At 36.0% G+C, this 22445-nt stretch overlaps 1 protein-coding gene across 1 annotated transcript; it reads left to right on the top strand.

The window, feature by feature from the left end:
* The first annotated feature begins 7704 nt into the window (after nucleotides 1–7704).
* Nucleotides 7705–20652, top strand: LOC135746592 (von Willebrand factor A domain-containing protein 7-like). Its single transcript, XM_065265208.2, has 15 exons — nucleotides 7705–8017; nucleotides 9110–9322; nucleotides 10867–11151; nucleotides 13386–13479; nucleotides 14142–14273; nucleotides 14551–14737; nucleotides 15023–15192; nucleotides 15352–15461; nucleotides 15684–15800; nucleotides 15930–16136; nucleotides 16330–16462; nucleotides 16596–16748; nucleotides 19145–19240; nucleotides 19385–19650; nucleotides 19943–20652. Exons 2-15 carry the CDS (start codon nucleotides 9125–9127, stop codon nucleotides 20312–20314), a joined length of 2520 nt encoding a protein of 839 aa, XP_065121280.1. The 5' UTR covers nucleotides 7705–8017; nucleotides 9110–9124; the 3' UTR covers nucleotides 20315–20652.
* The last annotated feature ends 1793 nt before the right edge of the window (nucleotides 20653–22445 follow it).

Genomic DNA, 22445 nt, shown 5'->3' on the forward strand with positions numbered 1-22445 from the left:
CAATTCTAACATACACTCGTAAAAATGCTGGGTTGTTTTTAACCATATGGGTAAAAAAATTGACTATGCTGGGTTGTTTGAACACAATGCTGGGTTGTTTATCCCAACTGCTGGGTTATTACAACTTGCTTTATAAAAAAATAATCATCTGAAATCGGGAGAAGGCGGCAAAAATGAACTCTGGAGCAGTTCACTTGTGGTGATCCACCAACTAACCACACTGAATATTATGTGTAATGACGTACAGTACCTTGCATGAAAAGCCACAGTACACCTGACTGAAGCCTGCAGATCGGGTGTTGATGACCCTAGGTTGGAGCTGAACGCGCAGCCCCTCCCATAACGCGTATCATTGGTTAGTAGCACAGTAATGACGTCGACGCCACGGTAAACAGGAAATGCGGTTGAAAACAGTGCGATCTTTAAAACGTGCGCCGTATGGCGCTGATGTTATGAAATAATACTACTGAAATAATACTTTAATAAAACGATTGAGTATTAAAGAAAACAATAAAGTAATAATGAAAGCATCAAAAATGGAGTAGAGCACATAGTTTCAACTATGCCTGATCTAAGGTGAACTTATAAGGAATTACAGAGTATTGTGTAATATCTGTGTAGATTTTAAAAGTTTTTCACATTATGTTGCACTTCACTGTGTAAATTACAAAATTACTGTAAACATTAATGGCACCTTATATAGTTCTTATTTTAATCACTCCTCTAGTTCTTGTTTATTTTTGTGCTTTATATAGGCTATTACTAAACATTTATGCCTATAAAGTAGTTTGAAGTTAAACTACAGTACATTGTCAATCTCTGTATCCCATAGTATGCATGCCACTCAAAAAAACCAAACCCATACTAGTGATTACTTTCATTTCAAAACAAAAATAATTGTTTAAAAGACATAATACACACATACAGATAATCACGTACATTAACCGCACACACACAATCTACACAGCCTGAAGTTCCCCTCCATCATTGAAAAAACAATCAACCGAGCAATAGCCCTGAACCTCCTTGTCGGAATAAAACCCATTCAGGACTCCCCTTCTGCCATCACCTACATACCCAGGTGGGCAGTCCTTCTATATTTCAAAGTCAACGAGTAAGGCACCCGGAGCTCTTGCCCATATTGTCTGGAAAATGCACTCCAGTTCACAACACCTAATTTAGATTAAATACTGAACAAACAATATTGAATCATTTTGAAGAAATTGGCAACTGGAAATAGGCATTAACATAGTAAAGAGTCATACATTTTTTTATGTATATGTTACACATATTACAGGACAATGTTAGACAACATATGCTTGAGTGTTATTGGCTTTGCCTGTAGAGTACCTAAGAGACTTACTTTGTTAATGAACAACATAAACCAGTTAAAAAAGTTTGTCAACACAAGTTTTAGGGTTTTGTTTTAGGGTGACTTTTTAATATTCTGTCAGGGGGCTACAGATGAAAAATAGCCCTTTGGGCTAATTCTGGCACATTTACAATTATGTTCCTTAATGTGCATTGTCCCTCTTTAACAAATAAACTAACTAAAAAAAAACTAACAAGCATAAATTTGACTTGAGAAAGCCTATCCTAAAAGTTTGAAATAGAAGTTTGAAGAATTTCAGTTTGCAGATCGAAGTAGTTTTCAAGCTGAAAGTTTTGAAGGCAATACAGTCTATCAGACACAGACAGACGGACGGATAGACATGACAGATAGGTAGAGATAGATAGACAGACAGAGATGGATAGATAGACAGATAGATAGGAAGAACAGACAGATAGATAGATTGCACAAACAAACAAACGGTAATATATGGACGGACGGACTTTCTCAAGTACCTTTTACAGTACTCACAATTTAAGATTTAAAGTGGTCCTAGTTATTTACGTGATATCATGTGACACGATCTTATTTGTACACCACTTCATTTTAACATCACACTAAACGCCACTTTAAAATTAAAAATTGTAAATAAAATAAAACAAAAACAGTAGCTTGTACTCACCATGCAGCGTTAAACATCGGGAATGAAAACTTGCTAAAATCGACTTCATGACTTCACGCCACTAACCAATGAGAAGCAATGTGGGAGGGCCTGCACGTGTAGCCCCGTCCCAGGTGCATCCCCGCCCAAATCTGCAGGCTGCAGACAGGGGCTTCTCCAGTTAGGGGCCGCTCAAACCAAACGCGGTTATGGCTGTTGCAGGCGCCTTTTTTATGCACGTTTTTGCGCGGTTTATGAGCACTGAACGCCTTGAGTTTTTTGCTGCCTGCCGCACTGTGAAGGAGCACTCGGAAAAGCGTCTGACATCATTTGCGTTTTCCACTGTCCAATCGAATGAGAGGGGAGGCGGTGCTTTCAGTGTGGTAAAGGAAGTTTACAATTCACTCTAAAGCACCAGATAGCACCAGATATGGTTCTTTATAGCACAATATGGTTCTACACAGGTACTACATAGGTGCTATGTATGGCATTTAAAATGGTTTCATAGAAAATAATGTGTTCTGGTTTTAGATTCATGGCGTGATGCGGCGCTTCTCGTTCGGTGTGCGACCCCCTTCACTCGCTACTGTGTGTTTGTGCACCTCTCACCCCCGATCAAGGTCAGAGCAAGCGTCCTCTTTTTAAAGTTTCTGCAGCAAAAGAGCGCTCAAGCTTCAATATTTGATTGGCAGGACAGCTGCCTCAGTGGTTGCTTAGCAATATCAGGGGCTAATCACACCAAAAGTGCTTTAAACGCTTGGAAAAGCAAGGTGCGACGCACTGCCTTTTTTAAAAAAGAGCAGTGCGACGCGGCTTTTTATATTGCTAAGCAACCATCGAGTCAGCTGTCTTGTCAATCAAATATTGAAGCGTGAGCGCTCTTTTGCTGTTAACTGTCATATTAGCAGAAACTTTAAAAAGAGGGCGCTTGCTCTGACCTTGTTTGAGGGTGAGAGGTGCACAAACACGCAGGAGAGAGTGAGCGAGTGGAGTCCGGTTCTTCAAAGCAACTGTAAACTTCCCTCACCACAACGTAAGGCCCGCCTCTCCCCTCATTCGATTGGACAATAGAAAGACGCAAATGACATTGGGCGCTTCTTCGCTCTCAGTGCTCCTTAAAAAAGGCTTGCTGCGGCTGGTGGCAAAAACTGCACGGCGCTCGGCGCGCATAAACAGCGCGCAAACGCTCCCTGCCCATAGAATATCATTCGAAACAGGGGCCTGCAACTGCTATTAACGCTTTTGGTGTGATCGACCCCTAAAAAAGCCACGCCGCACTGCCCTTTTTTAAAGTAACCAAAAAAGGCAGTGCGGCACACCTTGTGTTTTCAAGCGTTTAAAACGTGTTTGGTGTGATTGGCCCCTTAGCCTGCAAACAAGGTACATTTCAATGTTGTATAACCATAAAGGTACAAAACGAACACCAAGAAAAGGTACATTCTTTTCTTCTGACAGTGCTATGCAGGACAATACTAATACACATTATAATTATAGCATATTCCCTCACCAACACCTGAAAATGTAGCTAAGATAACACAATGCAAAAATTATACCAAAACATCCCCAGATATTATAAAACATTAGTTATTAATGTGTTATAAAACACACTTTTATATCTCATTTTAACCATAGTTTATAGCTTGGTGCAAAGGTTTACTGTTAAATGATTCCAACTATCAACAGCTTCTACGGAGAAAGCAGAATGACCAAATTCTAAAATTGTCTCTTAACAAAGCTCTTGCTTTCCTTACAGTCACAGTATCAGCACAATACATTGTCTCAAAGAAGGAGGAGTATGATGATTAACAATTTTGTACATTTTTTTTACATAACTTTTATATTTTCCATCACAACAATGTTTCACATATAGTAAACAAGAAGGGTGGATGTGTTTTTTAATTAGTGCTTAAATTTGTGTCTTGCCCTTAAACTGTTTCTTGGCAGGGTTCACTGAGGCTTATAATATGTCTATGTCTTGGAACTGAGTATTCTACAAATGCAGAACTGTCTTGTAAAACTGTCTGTTTTGTCTAGATGTTCCAGATGTTTCCTGTTTTAATGTCTAGCGAAACCTCTTAGAGCTTGGGTGGGAGGGCTGTTCTGTAAAACTGGGTCTTTCTTATAGTAAATCTTCTCTTTCTTGCAAGAAAAAGACCAAAGTACAAGTCTCTGTGTTGGTTTATATTTCATCCTCATTTGAGATGGGTTAAATAGAGTTTTCCACAACAAAATCTTTTAGCAAATATTTTTTAAGCATGTAAAGATAAACATTGATTTTCCTGCTTATGACCACATTGTAATGCAATAAAAAAAATAAAAAATCACGTAATGCAAAAACACTTTTACAGCCAAAGTTACAGATCAAAAAAATGCAATGTTTAATTTACATAAAAGATTGGATCCTCGGTTGCTACTGTGTATCACTGCATACACCACAAGCCTCAAAAAGATTTATCCAACTGTCTATTTAAGTTGCCATTTGTATACATCCGTGTATGGAAGACGATCAGAGCCAGCAACCAACTTCTCTGTTAAGCCTATGTCATCAGTTTAGTTAAAGACTTAAGATACAACATCAGTAAGCACAGCATGGAAATGGATGAGGGGAAAGTGGATGCAGTCCATCATTGGTCCACACCAACAACTGTCAAAAACTTTAATTTCTAAAACCACCAAAGCTGATGTTCTTTTACGTCTGTACACCTCTGAGGAAGAAACTAAGGAACCCAAATTTATCTTACCTCAGCATGTCATAGTTGTCCTACCCAGTGGACTTTAGATCAACAACTTACCTCTGCCCTGGTATCCACCTATGTCCTCCATTCTGTACACCCAGGGTCGTATCATCTCACTGCTACACTGTCAGAAATAAAGGTACAAAACTGCACCTTTTCTGTCACTGGGGCTGTACCCTAAGTTTCCGTTTGATACCTTTACAGGAATACGAAAACAGAATGCAATTTTTTGTAGATGACCGTACCTTAAGAACCTACATTGTTAGAAAAAAAGTCAAAATATGTACCTTAGCTGTCAGTGGGGCTGCACCCTTTAAAAAGGTAATTGTATGGACCATTAGGTACAGATATGTAAACATTTAGTAACAATATGTACCTTTGAAATACTAATATGTATTTTTGAGGTACTAATAAGCTCTCTTTGGTCCCAGAATGTACTTCTGAGGTACTTAAATGAAATCCTTAGGTGCAAAGCTGTACTTTTTGAAAGGGCACAGCCCCAGTGACACAAAAGGTGCAGTTTTGTACCTTTATTTCTGACAGTGTACAAGTCTGCTTCTGGTGGCCGAACAATGGAAGAGATTTCAGAAGGTTTGTGCAAGGATGCACAGAATGTGCCAAATCTAAAAACCCATGCCATCTCCTATCTTGCAAACCCCATCCATTGCCCATTACTTATATTGCCCATGGTCACATCCGGGTGGTGTATTTTGTTATGGATCTACCACCCTATGAATGTAAAACGCCTACTGTAGTGTAATGGTTGTATAATTGGTGTTTTTTTTGTGTCTGATTTGGAGTCCATATTATGGCAGCCATAACCTCCCCTGTGCTGTTTTGGTAGTTGCTTTTGTAGTGCCACCGGCTCAATTTGATTCCAAAGTTTCAGATTTGTGGTATTTAAATTAGTCTGCAGCAGGAATATTTGCTTAGCAATGTTATTGTTTGACTTGTTATATCTCTTTGGTAGCAGCAAAAAGCTGTAGGTAGACAGCAAGTAAACCTCTGGGGCCCCCTACCAGCAGTCATAGTAGGGGGCCCCCAACCAACATAATAAATAAATAAATAAACCCTTATCGTCATGAACACTTCAAAAGCATGGTAAATTGTATTAATATTCTTAAGAAATATGTTGAAACTTTGAAGTAGTAGTTAAAATGTCCAGTTCATGTTCATCTGTCACTACACACGTCCACCCCCTTCTTTCACATTGAAATGGACTAGTCGGTGAAAATGGACTAACGGTGCACGCTACAGGGCGCGAAAGATAAACACAGAGTCACAGCAGGACTGGGAAAGTACACAAACAGAGACTAATCAAGACAAATATAAACGCAAAAATGAAACGATCTTACCCAAGCGGCTCAAATAAACAAAAAAAAAATTATGATGTGGCTTTGGTGAGTGAATCGCCTAGTTCCCATACTAATTGCCTTAGCCCTACACTGATAAAAATGATTTTGTGGTGAAGTAAATAACATTACTACAGAAAAAAACGAATGAACATTTTGTGTGTCTCTGTTTTCCATCTTCATTTTGGAGTTCTCTTTTTTTAAAGATCGGATGGGAGGCCCCATAGATACCTTTGCCTTGGGCCCCCAATTTGCTAAATCCACCACTGGGGTTGGTCTATGATATTTCAAGACTAGTTGCTTTCACTGTACATACTATAAATGTATTTACAACTTGTTTTTATGTGTGTTGTCGTGTCTAAGGGAGAATGAGGCCAATCTTCATTCCTTTCCCTATCTTTTCAAAGCCCAGGAGAAACAAAAGACGCTTGGCATTGTACAGATTAAGCCAGTTTTATTTGTATAGTACATTGCATTTTACAGTACATTTCAAAGCAACTTTACTGAAAATAATACCTTAACACAACCAGGGAGGAAGCAAATGGCAACAGTAGCAAAGTTGATCCAACTTAAATGTTTATGAAAATAAGGACAAAAACTGATTTTAAATTAAAATTAAATGAAAACAGTACAAAAATGGGATAGGCCATGGAGCGTTGGGTCCATATTGCTGCAAAGTTAATTACATTAAATCAATTAAATGTTTTTTTAGTTTTTTCTTTTATGTCAGAATATTTCAAAACCCTCTGTGAGAGGAAAAACAAGTTCGGTTAGTTGTCATTTTTTATGTATTGTGCACATACATAAAGTTAAGTATAATCTGATGTGTCTGTTTCATTTTATAAGGTATTAACATTTAAATGACAGTTTAATGGTATGTTAACCCATAAGCTAGGTAGTTTCTTAAAGTAAGTTTGATCATTATTCTGCTATGTCATGTTTATGACAGATTTATGACAAGTTATTATGTATTGGTTTATGTCAAATTGTCATAACAAAAACCATTCAAAACAATGTATTTGCATTAAAAATGACATAATTGAACAAATGGCACTTAATGACAATTGTCATAAATGTGCATAAACTCTCCTTGATGTTCATGGCACATGTCATGATTATGAAGGTTTCATGTCAGTCTTATGACCACCCCTTCAAGTAAAGTGTTATCTTACATTTTCTATGCTTTGAAAAAGTCATAACATGGGTGTATTATAACATTAGCAGCAGACAACAGTTTATCCATAAATCAGTTCCCATTTACCTGGCCATAAAAAAAACAGCTTAAAACATTAAGGTTGCAAGAATGCTCATTCCATTTTGTCTTACTGTTTGTTTATTAAATCTGTATCAGAAAATATACAGTATTAAGAGAAATATACAGTAACATTAAACATTCTCATCATCAATACCCATAAATCTTTAGGCAGGTGTGTCAGTCTATCTAAAGGCCCCAGGATCAGGTTTGAGCACCCTTCTAGACACACCTATCAAGACTTTTGTCATTGTTTAGTTTGTGGAGTGCACTACACAGGATGGACAGTTTACAGGTATATAAATAAATAAACTTTCATTCCGGCCTATAATGCTTGCAAACAGGTTAGGCAGTATTTTTCAAGCATTTTAGAGAACAAGTTACTTTCTCTTTTACTTCAGTTCTTTGTTCTTATTTAGTTCCACCTTTCAGCATAAGAATTTATCAGATCATAGACAGTCTGGATGGATTAACTCTGTTAGGTCGACACGATGATTTAAATCTTGCATTTTTAAATTTGCATTTTTAGATTGCTATCATTCATGTACTGTAGTGTCTTACCTGCCTGCCAGATCAAGATTCTTATGTGACGTTGGTATTTATCACATCTAAACAAGTATATATATATACTGGACGCTGTTTTTTAAGGAGTCTGCAAATACACTGTGCTACAAAATCTGCTTAAAGGTAATGACATTTTCTTATTTCATTTTTTTGTGACTTCTATAATGTTACGTAAATTAAATCTATTTACCACTTTACCAAGTAAATTGTTTAAGTAAAATATAATGTTAGTAAATATCTTAGTAAGTCTCAATCTTCTTTTCTGAAAAACTGCCTTTCTGTAAAATTTTGTTATACTGTAAATTTGATCAAACAAACCTGACCCCATAAATCATTATTTTTTACTTCACAAAAATGAACACAATCATACCTTTGACAAGCTTACAATTTTTAAGTAAATTAAGTCTTGATAAGCTAGTTCAGGTGTGCTGGGTTTTTAAGGTTGGAGCAACAGTACAGTAAGGTGATTTAGTGTCTAGTGTTGTCTAGTGATCCTGATGACCATTTTTAGGGGTTTAGGTCATCATGTTTTTCCAGTCTTTATCAGTGTCTCCTTTCCTGCACATTACACAGTAAAAGTCTCTTGAAGTTGCTTGATTTAACATCAGTTTATTATTACTAAGCATCCCAATATGGATGTATCATATAAGTGAAAGTGACATGATTGTCAGGTATGGTGGTGCATACTCAAAACATTTAACCCACCCAACAAGTAGTGAATACACGCAGTTCAAGTTGTAAACACAAATACACGGACCAATGGGCATCTCTTACTGCAACACATGGGAAGCAGCATACAATTCTCTAACTATAGCTCATACATTAGCAGACATATAAAGTATGCCTCATTATGTGCATTGTTAATTGTGTTCAGGGAAAAGCTGGGAAGCAATTGATTAGAAAGAAACTGTACTCTGCACAGAAGAGTTTACAGGCAGAAAACAAGCACTTTAGGTCATTCAGTTGGTGTGTTACAATATTGAGTCTTTTGCATGTTTAAAATTCTGCAATGCACTATAAAAAGTTTGAAATTACTTCAATTGGTAAAAACCTAAAAAATAAAAAAAAAATTCTACTTACATTTTTCACTTACATTTTTTATGTGCTATCAATTGAAATCTTTTTTTTTTAAGTTAATCCAACTTTCACTTTTTAAAGTGTAGCTTTCTAATGGTGTAAGAAATTAATGCTTAATATTTATAATTTTCTCCACAGTTTTTGTGAACAGAGATGGTTTCATTGGTTGTAGTGGCTGTATTTCTCCTTTGGGGAACAGTCTTTCTACCACCCCAGGCTGGTGGATTTAAAATTACTTACCCTGATGCCTCCCTCAGTCATCAAGAAATCACTGAGGCGGCCATTCTCCTCAAGACGGCAGAAGTGTGTCGTGACATTGCCAAAGCCCAGGGCAAAGACTTTACACTACCTGTAAGTGAAATACATAAACCAGTAAAGCAGGGAAGATAACAATGTATCCGGAGGTCCAATGTCCTAAGGAGTTTAATTCCTGATTCAACACCTTTCAGGATTTTAAGTTGTTTAAACCTTGCTGATCTGGATTTACTGGTTCAGATGTGTTTGATAATGGTTGAAGCTAAACCAGAAAGTTATCTCTTTAGAAACGGGTACCCACACCCATGTAGGAATTAAGAATGCTGTTTATCAAAACAGACATAGACATATTTGATCTTGTTTACAATGATTTCTCTAACTTATTTAGAGAAATGTATTTCTCTAATGTATGTATCCCAGAACATTTATTTTAGATGTTTTTTCTATGAACCTTGTTAGTGTCTGGTTTATTTTTTCTGCACGTTACATTAAAGGTATAGCGGAAGATTTTCCCGAATTATTTAAAAGAACCGCCCCTCGATATTTTTTAAAAAATGCTCCCGAGAGGGAACGCCTGTTAAACGCGTGCACGAGACAGAGAGAGAGCGTGCAGGAGCTCAGTTCTTCTCTTCGCTCTGTTTACAAGTTTCTGTTGGCATGTTTACAGTATCTGTGCGGTTCGTGACTTGTGCCAGGGCTAGCATCGCAAATCATAGCTTACATCAACTTTTACCAGCAGTGATTTTAAATGGATTTCTCCAAATAGCATGACAAAATGTACCTTTCCAGTAGAAACTTCGCGTGGGAAGCCCAACCTGTCCTTTTAGCTCACGCCAGCGTGTGAAATAGTCTCCCATAAACATCTGGTCTTGTTTCTTTATTTATAGTCCTTTCTCTTCTTGTCATACAATTCGTAGAGACTTTTTCTCTTGCGACCCTCAGACATTTTGAAAAAAACACAGTGAGAACGCGACCTTCAATGAATGGTTGAAACCGTAGCACAACACACATACACGTGAAAGTGCGCATGTGCAGAAAGCGAACGTAGAGGCGAGCACGTGCGACGGTTATACGTCAACATATAATCAGAATGATTGACATCTGGGATGACCAATAACAGTGGTGATCCACCCGGAAAACGAAAATCTTCCGCTATACCTTTAAGGTTTTTTAATAATTAAAAATTACACATTTTCAATCGATTTAGATATAGGCATTTACCAGTCGCTTTTAGTGACTTACAAAAGCGAGGAAAAACAGCAAAGCGATTTGTCAAAGAAAAGCAATAACATGAGTAGTCCCTTACAGTTTACAAAATTTTCACCAATCATTAGACAACATAACCTGTATAGAGAGAGAGACAGAAGACTAGTTTTTTTTGTTGTTGTTTTTTTAAAGGAAGTGCTTTTAACAAGTTCCTGTCAACTGAGTTAACATTTAATAGACAAATGAACATGTTATAGCATTTCTCTGCTGTGTATGTCCAAAATTATAGTTTAATAGAGTTTTACATTTGATAGTTATTAGAATAATAAATATTTTACTAAATTTTAATCATGCATTTTGTGACATTTACAAGGTTGCAAATTACATTTTATAGATGTTGGTAAGCCCTAATTTTTTTCACTCTTCACTTCCAGATGAACAACAAACTAACTGCAGATACTGTACAAAAAGCCTGCTCGATTTCAAATTCTGACCTATCAACATTAGTCAACTTCAGGTTGACAATTTTTCTGATTTGTTCGTACAATAGAGCTGTGGACAGAAAACAGTTCAGTGACGCACATCATTTTGATAATGAGGCTTTCAGCAGTGGACGGGACCTCATCACCCAGGGCATAACCAATGTAAAAGTCAGTCTTAAAGAAGGAAACTACATATCTGCCCAAAAAAGCCTGGGGACTGTAACACATACTTTGCAGGTACTGTAAGTAACAGATATGATAACCTAATGTGTAGTAGTCTACACAATTTATAGTGAGAAGTTCTTTTTAACTTTAAACCAAAAGAAGTGCAGAGTTTAATTTATTTATTTATGTATTTTCTGTAATTCTGAAAAAATGAGTTTTAAGTGTTTTTATATAGTTATGCATAGACCTTTTGCGTGTTTGTAAACAGAGATGACATATTTTTTGACAGAGCCCAAATTGTGACAGAAAGGTGTGAAGCGTAAAAGATAAGTCGATTTTCTTTAAAAAATCCAGATAATTTACTCACCACCATGTCATCCAAAATGTTGATGTCTTTCTTTGTTCAGTCAAGAAGAAATTATGTTTTTTGAGGAAAACATTCCAGGATTTTTCTCATTTTAATGGACTTCAATAAAACCCAACAGGGGTTTTAAAGGTGCATATTTTTTATTTTTCTTGTCAAAAATGACAATCGTTTCGCTAGATAAGACCCTTATGCCTCGTTTGGGATCATTTAGAGTCCTTTGAAACTCAGTTGAAAAAACTGGTAAGTGTAGAGTTAAGTGTTGGGTTTTATTAAAGTCCATTAAAATGAGAAAAATCCTGGAATGTTTTCTTTAAAAAACATAATTTCTTCTCGACTGAACAAAGAAAGACATCAACATTTTGGATGGCATGGCGGTGAGTAAATTAGGTATTTTTTTTTAAGAAAATTGACTAATCCTTTAAACTGTGATTTTTATGGATCCGATGTTCTGTTGAAGTCTGTTCCCCTGTTTCTATTTAGTGTAATGTTTCTTAGCATTTTCATCACGTTTATTTTTTAGATAGATTAAAAGTTTAAATGGCTGGCTACTTGTCAGGATCCTGCCCAAGAGTCTTGTTTTATATTTATGTCTTGTCATGGTGGCAGGGTTCTGACAGTCCCATGTTCTATGTGAAGGCTCATGACCTTGTGAATCGGGTCATGTGCCTTCGGTGTCTCGTCTCTTGTCTCCGCCCCCTTGTTCTCCCAGTTCATTATTTAATCATGAGTTCATTACCCTCACCTGTTTTCCCCTTGTTATCCTATTTAGTCTTTCATATTTAATGCCCTTGTGTTCTTAGTCCTGTGCACTTTCGTTTTGTATTGTTCTTGTGTTTGCTGTCTAGTCGTGAAATATCAAGTCAGTTTATAGTCAAGTTCAGTGTTTAGTATCTCGTCAATTTGTGCTGTTTATGTGTTTGCTCCCTCGCGAGCATTTATTTTATGTATGTTAAATAAAGTGTTCACTGTTAACCCCCCGACATCGTCTGCGCTTGGGTTCTCTCCCGTAATTCCTGACACTACTTTGATGTGTGCATGTATGTAATATATATGTATTGTTCTTTATTGGTAAATCAATTATTTTACAGTGTGAATCGCTAAAGTATGAATAAAAAGCTATACTATCATTTATTCTATATATATACCATTTATTAAATATTTCATTATTTTTTCTGTTTTCTATTATTTCTTCCTTAGGCTATATATATATATATATATATATATATATATATATATATATATATATATATATATATATATATATATATATAATTTTTTAATGTGTTTGTTTCTAAAACTATTATGTTTACATACAAATTAATATGCATAGCTTGTTTAAATATTAATAACACCTCACATCATGTTTGTGTGTGGCTTTATTTATGTATTTATTATGTATGTTAACATAATTTAAGAACAAATAGTAGGGACAAAAAAAGAAGACAGGCTATAAGTTATAAGGTAAAAAGAAATAATGTTTTTTTTAATAAATGGTATTATACAATACTATTGCTTTTTAGTATAACCCATTCAAATCTTTAATCTTTCTAAGTAAATTATTAACTTGACCTGATGAAAACGCTATAAGAAACAAATAGAGGGAACAGACTTCAACAGAATACCGGACACCTTCTCTAATTATTTTCTATTTTAATTATTAATATAAATTCAAGATGATTTCATCACTCCAGTCTGTCCGTTTAGGGGCTTGCAACCATAAACACCTATGTTTATCTTCAAATGGTGTCTTCGATGACATTAGACTTGATTCAAATTGAGCAATGGTTTTTAGGCTGCACATCACTGTGATATTACTATAATATTATGACAAAGATGCCATTTTAAACTGAAGTAAAAACTTGTGTAGGTCAATAATTGATACTTATACACTTTTACAAATTATAACAATTTAGTAAATGTATTTGGTTTTTGTGTGCAGGATTTCTATAGTCATAGTAACTGGATAGAGCTGGGGTACACTGATCCTTATAGCACCCTGATTAAAGCGAATGAACCTCTCAGCAACATAGCAGGTAAATCAGTTTCTGTTTCTGTATATTTCATAAATGTTAAAATTGCTGGTAACACTTTAAGGTTGTATTTGTTAACATTAATAAATGCAATAACTAACAAGAGCTAACTATGATCAACACTTCTAAAGCATGTATTATTCTTAGTTCTATGCAGCAACAATACACACTTACTAAAGTTTGAAAAATAGGATCAGGAAAAACGGGAGTAGTTTTAAAGAGTAACTAAACCCTAAACCAACTTTTTTTAGTTAATGATCTGTAAGAATGAAGCTTTATTAGTGCTGTTCATTGATTTTAGTACGTTTTTTGACATTTGGATATAAAGTGTTTCAATACTACAATATATGGTGTAAAAACGTCTGAGTGCTGCCCTCTTCAGGTTGATTGGTGGCTACTGCAGTTGAATTTTCCTATTGGATGTTGAGTCCAAAAAATTACTCGTGACGTAAGCAGATTCAAGCTCACCACGCCCTTGTTACGATCTCACCACACACTTGGTACGAGCTTTAGTTCGTCCCCTCTATCTCCGTTGGGATCTGACCACTTTTCTTGCATTTTTCAAATATTGCCAGTGGGTGGAGTCACGCTCTGACCAGGGGTTTAGTTACCCTTTAAGTAATCCCCCCCACACATGCACTTATAAAATGTTTGAATATCTTCAGGCTCCAAAACAGTGACATGCAAAAGCTGTGTGAATGACAACTGCACTGATAACATTCTCTCAGAGGTCCTGCAGCAGAAGACATTAACTTCTGGATATTTCAGCCTTGACCCTAGATATAACAAACCTGCAGGTAAATAAATTATCACTGACATGCTTAACTCTTTTAAATTTGATAGTTTAGCTGTAGGCTACAACTAATAGCTGTTTTTCTAACTTTACACTTGCTTGTTTTGTTTGATAAATATATACATCAAATTTATTATAAAGTAAATACTATTTTGCTTGTTTGTAATAGGGAGCATTGAAAGTTACAATAAGTACAAGACACTTTGAATTTGAATAGCCCTGCAAGGCCACAGGCCAATGTAAGATTGTTTTAAAAAAAGGGGTACATATATATTTCTCAGGCAAGTGTAGCCATGGTGGTACCTTAGATTTTACCAGCTACAAAGATCCCACTGGAGGCATCAATAAGGATGACGTCAAATCAGAACATGGCTTCCTTCACCTAAAAGCCGCAAACGTTGCCATCAATGCTACCATGGAGCTACTGGAAGACATTAGAAAGGCTGCGGGAGAAACAGCCTTTCTTCGGTATGGGGTATTTGGCTTTGTGTGAAAACAAATCAGATTAGATATAATACACATTCAATGCTATTTCTGTTATAGCTCTAACATTGCTTTTTGTACTTCTGCCCATTCTGATTTAACTTATTAAAATATACTGCATGTGTCATGTTTTTGATTTTCTTCTACCACATCTTCAATAAATAAAATAAGTGTGTGTAGATCATGGCAGAATTGTCATTATGAGGCTAAACTCTTCTATAATCTGATTTTGTTTGTTTCATTTCTTCTGCAATCTTGCATCTACTTCAGGTTGATGGGCCTCAGTCGTACCATTATGCTGGTTTTTGTGATTGACATCACAGGCAGTATGTCTAATGACATCGCTGAAATCAAAAAAGTTTCCATCAGTATGATAGATAACAGGAAAGGAACATCAGAAGAACCTACAGATTACATGCTAATAACATTTGATGACACAGGTAGGTCTATTGTGTCAATTGTCCATCTTAAAACTTTTGATATCTCCATGGCTGGCTGAGATACATAAACCATGCACAGTTTATATTCAGGGCTTGTGCATGTTGTTTGTGCTTTTGTAAAGCTCTGTAGTAATCTGTGTATGTGTCTCATGCCTACAGGTGTCCAACAGACAAGGATTAGCGATATTGATAAGTTCAAAGAGAAAATCAATTCACTTTCAGCATCTGGTGGAGGAGACCTTCCAGGGATGTGCTTATCAGGGCTACTGGTGCGTACAATATTTTTTTGGGTGATCTACAGTTTAATTTTGCATGAAAAAAAGTACGCAATTCAATAAGTACACTCTGTAACTACTACCAAAACATCTGTTTAAGATATTATAAAAGTTAGGTTTGGTAGATTTGATTTTCATAATATAGCAAAAGGGAAAGCAAGTTATGAAGCAATTATAATCTAATTTGTTTCTCTTTTGTTGTTTATGGGTGTCCAGATGGCATTAACAAGAGCTCCACCATCATCAGATATTTTTGTTTTCACGGATGGTTCAGCAAAGGACACTGAATTAAAAAGCACAGTCGGAGCCATGATAGAAAGCACTGAATCCATAGTGAGTTCCTTCATAACTTTCATGATCAATACTGTCTTTATTAATTTTATTATACTAAGTGAATTTACAGATTTAACCTTTGCATCTAAAATTCCTCAACATGTTCATCTCTTTCTTTTCACCATCCAGGTCACTTTCCTCTTACCCACCTCCATCTCATCACGTGGAGAAAGGGTCTCAGACTCCCAGAACTCCTCATCAAGTCTGATGACTCAATCAGAACTACAGTTGTACAGGGACCTGGCCCATGTCTCTGGTGGACAAACCTTAGAAGTCACAAACACTACGCTTTCTGAGGCCTCTACAGCCATTACAGATACATTTACCTCTGGCCAGGTATACTTTAACAACTCACTATATTAAAATTATCCAATCCAGTAATTACCATTGTATTTTATAATCTAATAGATTTTTGGCAATTATTTTAAAGATAGTATTTTGGAAATGTAATTCCTGTTATGCTTAACATTTTTACATTGGTTTCTTGTGTAAGTGCTTAAATCCTGACATGTCAGTGTTTTTGTCAAAGGTCACAGTTTTTCAAGTGTCAAGAAGTGCAGGAAATGCAGGAAATTTTTCTTTTCTGTTGGATTCATCTTTGTCTAACGTGACTGTTTACATCACTGGGGATTCGACTGTTTTTACCATCTACAGCCCTACAGGTGAGGCAACATAAACACAGAACAACACATAACTCACAACTTTTGAATTATGGTATACATGTTAACTTCAGATGTACATAATCATAACTGTGACATCAATTTGGCTGATTCATTGTGTTTATGTTCTTCTCAGGTGTGTCTCAGTCATATTCAATGATAGATGGCAGCCTTGGTAGCATTCAGACTGTGGGGAATCTAAAGAAAATAAAACTCAAGTCTGACAACACGACAGGGGAATGGGGCATCAGTGTTAACTCCACAAGCTCATATACCATGAAAGTCATTGGTAAAGTTTTAATTTTCTTGATATCTCCATGTATGTTCTTTCCTCCAGGTCATTTGTTATTTTCTTATAAGACTGCTTTATCAGTTTTAATTGCATGTTGCCTGTTACTTTAGGCATAAACTGGCATTTAAAGGTGCAATGTGAGACTTTTAGAAGGATCTCTTGACAGAAATGCAATATAATATGCATAATTATATTATCAGTGGTGCCCCTTACGAAAATTAACCATGGTTTTACTAGAGTTAAAAACAAACAAAAAACATGGTTACTGTAGTAAAACCATGGTAACCACAAAATAACCATGGTTTTGACAACCATGGTTTTCAAAAACCATAGTTAAGTAAAGCCAAGGTTTTGCTGATAGTAATCAATACACCAAAAAAACATGGTTACTACACTTTTACCACAGTAAAACCATGGTTTATTTTCGTAAGTGATGTCATACAGTACTGTACATACACCAGCTTACATGGAAGTTGGCATTTTGCCCCGTAATATTTCTACAGTAGCCCTAAACAGACAAACTGTGAATAGTTGACATAACTTATAAAACTAGTTGAAATTGTTTAACCTTTATTTTTATGCTACTTTAACTTAAAAAATTATGTTGATTTGACAAAAAACAGTGTAGGAAGAACTTATCCATCCAAAATCACTGTCATGCATTTGAAAGCAAAACATAATCATTATACGTATTGTTTATTATCATGAAAATACCTGAAAAGGATTGAAGAACAGCGATATGTGCTTAGAGGCATTTCCTGGAGATGCGTGTGTAAAGAGGGTATGCAACAACGTCACTTTTCCACATTACCACGCCGGAGCTCGCCCTGTTGAGTGGCAAAACATTCAACAAAATGGCTGGTTTTCATAGCGGCTGCTGCAAAAAATGCTAGTAAAACTGACTATTATCAGCTTAAATTGAATTTAGTTGGCCTTAACAGTGACCCTAACAACTTGCCAAACAACCAGTAGTCTGTGGACATTGGCATAAAGCCAGATATTGCTTTTCCTGACATTATGTTTGTCTTGCCTTACAGTATTAAACCATCCCACCTTTGCTGTAGAACACAAGGCTCATCATAATGGATGTTTTTTAATGAAGACTCACTGACAAAACTTTGCAATTACACAGAATAAGAGTATTCATTGGTGTATTTTTGTATAGGATTTTCTATCCCAAAATTCTACATACCTGATATATAGCTGCTACTGATTTACTTCTTCTTAAAAAAAGGCCGCTCCAAATTTTTGTTGAAAATGTTGCACAGTCGACCACACAACTACTTTTCCCATTTTATACGCGTTTTTCACTCTATGCTAATGCGGTCGCTCAGACTTTTTGCCACTCAGTGGCCGAAACCGCAGTTGCTTTCACCGAAGGTGATGTCACATGCATTAGAGGTCTTCTTGGGTTCAAAGAAATGTACCCAACCCAAAATGAATCGAATCAATTTATACCCAAACCCGACATGCTTAAGTATTTTTTTTAAAGAAAGACCCGACCCAAGACAAACTAGAGAAAATTAGACCAGAGTCCAAACCAGTGGCATTTTTTTACCCCCCCTGGACCTGAATGTAAATGGCACTTACGTGCAGTCTGCAGCCCCGCACGCAGCAGTCAGACAGAAAGAAACCTAGCTGGTCTCGCAACCAATTTGGCGAGCTGCTGCATTTGTTTTACTTTTATCTGACGACAACACCAAGGTAACCGTTAAAATGTACATTAAAAATTGACTGACATTAACCTACCGCCAGCCACACAATGTGACAAGTGCTCTTGGCAAACAGAGGAGAGGTTTGAAAAGGACATTGACGCAGAGAGAGTTCAGGTCTTCGAGTCTGTTTGGCAAAAACACATTCCATTTAAATGACCCGAGACCTGGCAAAATCAGGAGAGCCATCGGATCTCGGGTCGGACCTTGGGTTTTCGGATCTAAGTGGACCCGTGAAGACCTCTAACATGCATCCCCTCTAATGGTATTTCTTCTGCGGTGCATAATACTTTCTGCATGAGAGCGCCCTCTGGCTTTTGGATGTAGCGGTATTTCACCATAATTCACTGAGAAGCATAGCATGCAGATCAAGCTATTTATCGTTACAAGCCTATAAATAATTATTAGAATAAACATAGCAAAATACCACTAACTATAAACCTTTGCTTTTGTATAACAAAGTGGCATATTAAAGAATGTTAATGCTATGGGCAATGTTTTTTCCAACAGGTTTGAGAGAACTGATCATTTTAAAATCACAACTATCCATTTCATAAAAAAATATTTATCTGTTTATTTGTAATGCCAAGAATAGCCTCACAGAGAATATTATATTAGGCTCACAGAGCCTAAGCTGTATTTAAACTGGTATAAACTTGTATATTTTAATTGTTATCACAGGTCAGAGTTCTGTGGACATCCTCTTTAACTTTGTGGAGATGAGTCTCGGAGGTCATGGAGACTCTTGGGGACAGATCTTCACTCGCCCTTCTATTGGTACAGTATAGCATTCTATTCTATTCTATTCTATTCTATTCTATTCTATTCTATTCTATTCTATTCTATTCTATTCTATTCTAATTGTTTGTGAAAATATGAAGTGTAAAGACTGTGGACTTGTCTGTGTGATTTGTTGATCAGGTCAGAATGCCACCCTGTCTCTTTCTTTGTCTGGAGGTGAATTGGCCACAGTGACTGATGTACTACTAGTTGATGCTTCAGGATCCAGTGTTGTTAATGGGACCGTTACATTAGTGGGAGGTACAGACTACCTGGTTAGCCTAAACAGAATCCCAGAGGGTGAATTTGGGCTCCTACTTAAAGGGCTGTTGAATAGCTCATTGTCATCTAGTCGATTCCAAAGGCAATCATCCATTTATCATAAAGGATCAAGAATAGCTCTCACGGTAAGGTTAAGAACCAAACTATGTCTTGTTTGACTAACAGATAGTGGGTCTTTACACAACCAGCATGGTGCTAACAACACTGTGGTCATTTGATTCCTACTTTAACTAGCATGCATTGCATGTCACTTTGCATAAAAGCATCCACCAAGTGCATACAGGTAAATGTAACAATTCAAAATGTATAACTACATTTATTGCATTTACTTCAGTGCTTACTTTAAAGCAAAATCGTTTAAAAAGCTGTCAAGTTGCATTACATCACTGTTTGAGACAAATTTCCCATCATCCACAGGTTGATACACAGACCACTACAATTCCTGGAGTTTCTTTCAGTTTCAACTTTACAGTGGCCACTAATACTACAGCAGGTAACTACACTATCCGAGCCAGGACGAGCAACGGCTTCACTGTGACTGTCCCCAGTTCTCTGAATGTGGCGACAGGAGGAAGTGTTCAGGGGACAGGAACGCTGACAGTGCCCTCCAACACAGAGTCTGGGACTGATGTTACACTCATTGTTGAGGCAGAAGCTCCAGGGTCAACTGATCTAAACTATGCCACAGTTCGACTCACTGCCTCAGCTACAAGCATAAAGTTCAGTGGCTTGCAGTCCTTCTCCATGTTTCTGTCTCTGATTGGCTTATTTGTTTCTCTTTTGCTGTAATGGAGAGTTATTGGAATACTGCAAAGTTTAAAAAAAAACAAGATGCTATTGTAAGGTATATATCCATGTCAAGGTATATATATCAAGGATTAGCATTTCTTATAATGTAAATGAATTTAAAATGAAGTGCATGAAGAGCATTCATTTGAAAGTTTTATGAACCCACTCATCAATGGAAGATTAGGTGGTATCTGCACATGCAGTAAATTATTCAAGATACAATGCAGGTTGTTGCATAAGAGCTTGTTTGTGAGAAAGCTACAAATACTGAAACAAATTAACCTAAAAATAAAAATCATCCCTTCTGTATAATTCAATGTTATGTTTTTAATTGATTTTTTAACAACAAATATATATATATATATATATATATATATATATATATATATATATATATTTCTGCCTAAGATAGCCTATAAGATGTATAAGATGTTTTACTTGTTTAACATTTTTGTATAGTTTACATGCACCAAGGTTGGCTGGCTTTAGTAGGCTACTCTATTATTTAGTCCCAGTCATAACTTTGACAATGCTATATAGTTTATATAACTGTGAAGTACCTGCATTCTTTCTATATGTGATTTTTCTGCGACACTTTTTTTAAAATATTGTAACATTTAAAAGTCAATAAAAAGGTGCACAAAACTGTCTGCTGCTTACTCAAAACACTGATAACCTAAGCTGAGCTTCGTGCTACTGTACATTTCATAGTAGACAGGGTGAGACTATACCAACATTACTATACCAACCAGTGGCGTGCCGTGGGGTTTCAATCAGGGCATTCAGTAAGCATGTAAACCACATACATTACATACAACACAGCCATATGCAAATAATGCGCATATTCGCACTCAGCAACATGACAGTGTTGTATAAAGTACTAGAAAGCAATACTTGAGTAAAAGTACAAGTATTGTACTAGAAAAAGACTTTGGTAGAAGTGAAAGTTGTCTTTTAAAATATTACTCAAGTAAAATTCTTAAAGTATCTGATATATACTGTACTTAAGTATCATAAGTAATTTTCTGATATTTAATGTACTTAAGTATTTTAAGTAAAAGTAAAAAGTTTTTTTTTTTTTTTAAGCAAGCGGTTAGAACTTTGATTGTGAACTTATTGTGGCTTTCTTATAGTAAAGCATATTCAGGGTTCCCATTATCTTCTTAATCTCAATCATCAAATAAAAATCTGGGTAACACTTTATTTCGATAGTCCACTTTAGACATTTTACTAATTATAAGTAACTTTGCAACTACTTATCAACTATCAATCTTTAGAGAATTAGTAGACTGTCTGCTTAATATCTACTAACAATTTATTGTGATGATATCTCAACAGATATTCAACTGACTATAAGTATCTTTGCAGGTGCATGTCAACTTATTCCACTAACCCAAACCTCTTCCCTAACCCCAACCCTTACAGTCTACTTATACTCTAATGACAGTTAGTTGACGTATAGTTGCAAATTATTAAAAGTTAGTTGACATGTAGTTGCAAAGTTGTTTATAGTTAGTAGAATGTCTAAAGTGGACTATCAAAATAAAGTGTAACCAAAATCTGTTTTTCCAGGACTTCTCAGGCACAATTCTCTTAAGTTCAAAGAGCAAACAGCATATTTTAGAGCTGACATCAAATAAAAAAGCAGAAATTTCACTTTTGTATGAACTTCAGGTAAAAATTAAAAATAAATAATAACTTATTTCTTTCAAAACATGAGCATATTTTTGAAAAAAGTGGAGTGCTCCTTTAAGTTAGCTGCTCTACTAAGAAAAAAATGACAACTCGTTGTGTGGCAATGAAAGCACTGTGACTTTGATCAACAATGCAAGCGTACATTCACAATGTATAACATTAGCACAACATTATCCTATAACCACTGAGTTTTGAGTTAATTAACATAAAAGGAAATCTCAAGTTTGACAAAACGTATGATGCTTTTGAAGACGTTAATGCAGTCCTTAACACTTTCTTTCAAACCTGCCACTGATAGCAGTTTTTAAAAAATATTTCTCAATCTAACATTAGCCTACCGGAGGGAATATTCGGCTGGCAGTTATGCTATAATGTTACCATAAACAGTTAAGTGTGTTTCAGTTGAGAGTTCTCTGTGAATTAAATAAATCCATGG

Source organism: Paramisgurnus dabryanus, chromosome 4, assembly GCF_030506205.2.
Source record: "Paramisgurnus dabryanus chromosome 4, PD_genome_1.1, whole genome shotgun sequence".
In the NCBI taxonomy this organism is placed as follows: Eukaryota; Metazoa; Chordata; class Actinopteri; order Cypriniformes; family Cobitidae; genus Paramisgurnus; species Paramisgurnus dabryanus.

Coding starts and splice junctions, on each gene's coding strand:
- LOC135746592 (XM_065265208.2), top strand. CDS start 9,125: ATGGTTTCATTGGTTGTAGTGGCTGTATTTCTCCTTTGGGGAACAGTC. Junction 13,480..14,141: donor ACCTCTCAGCAACATAGCAG/GTAAATCAGTTT, acceptor GAATATCTTCAG/GCTCCAAAACAGTGACATGC. Junction 16,463..16,595: donor TACCATCTACAGCCCTACAG/GTGAGGCAACAT, acceptor TGTTCTTCTCAG/GTGTGTCTCAGTCATATTCA.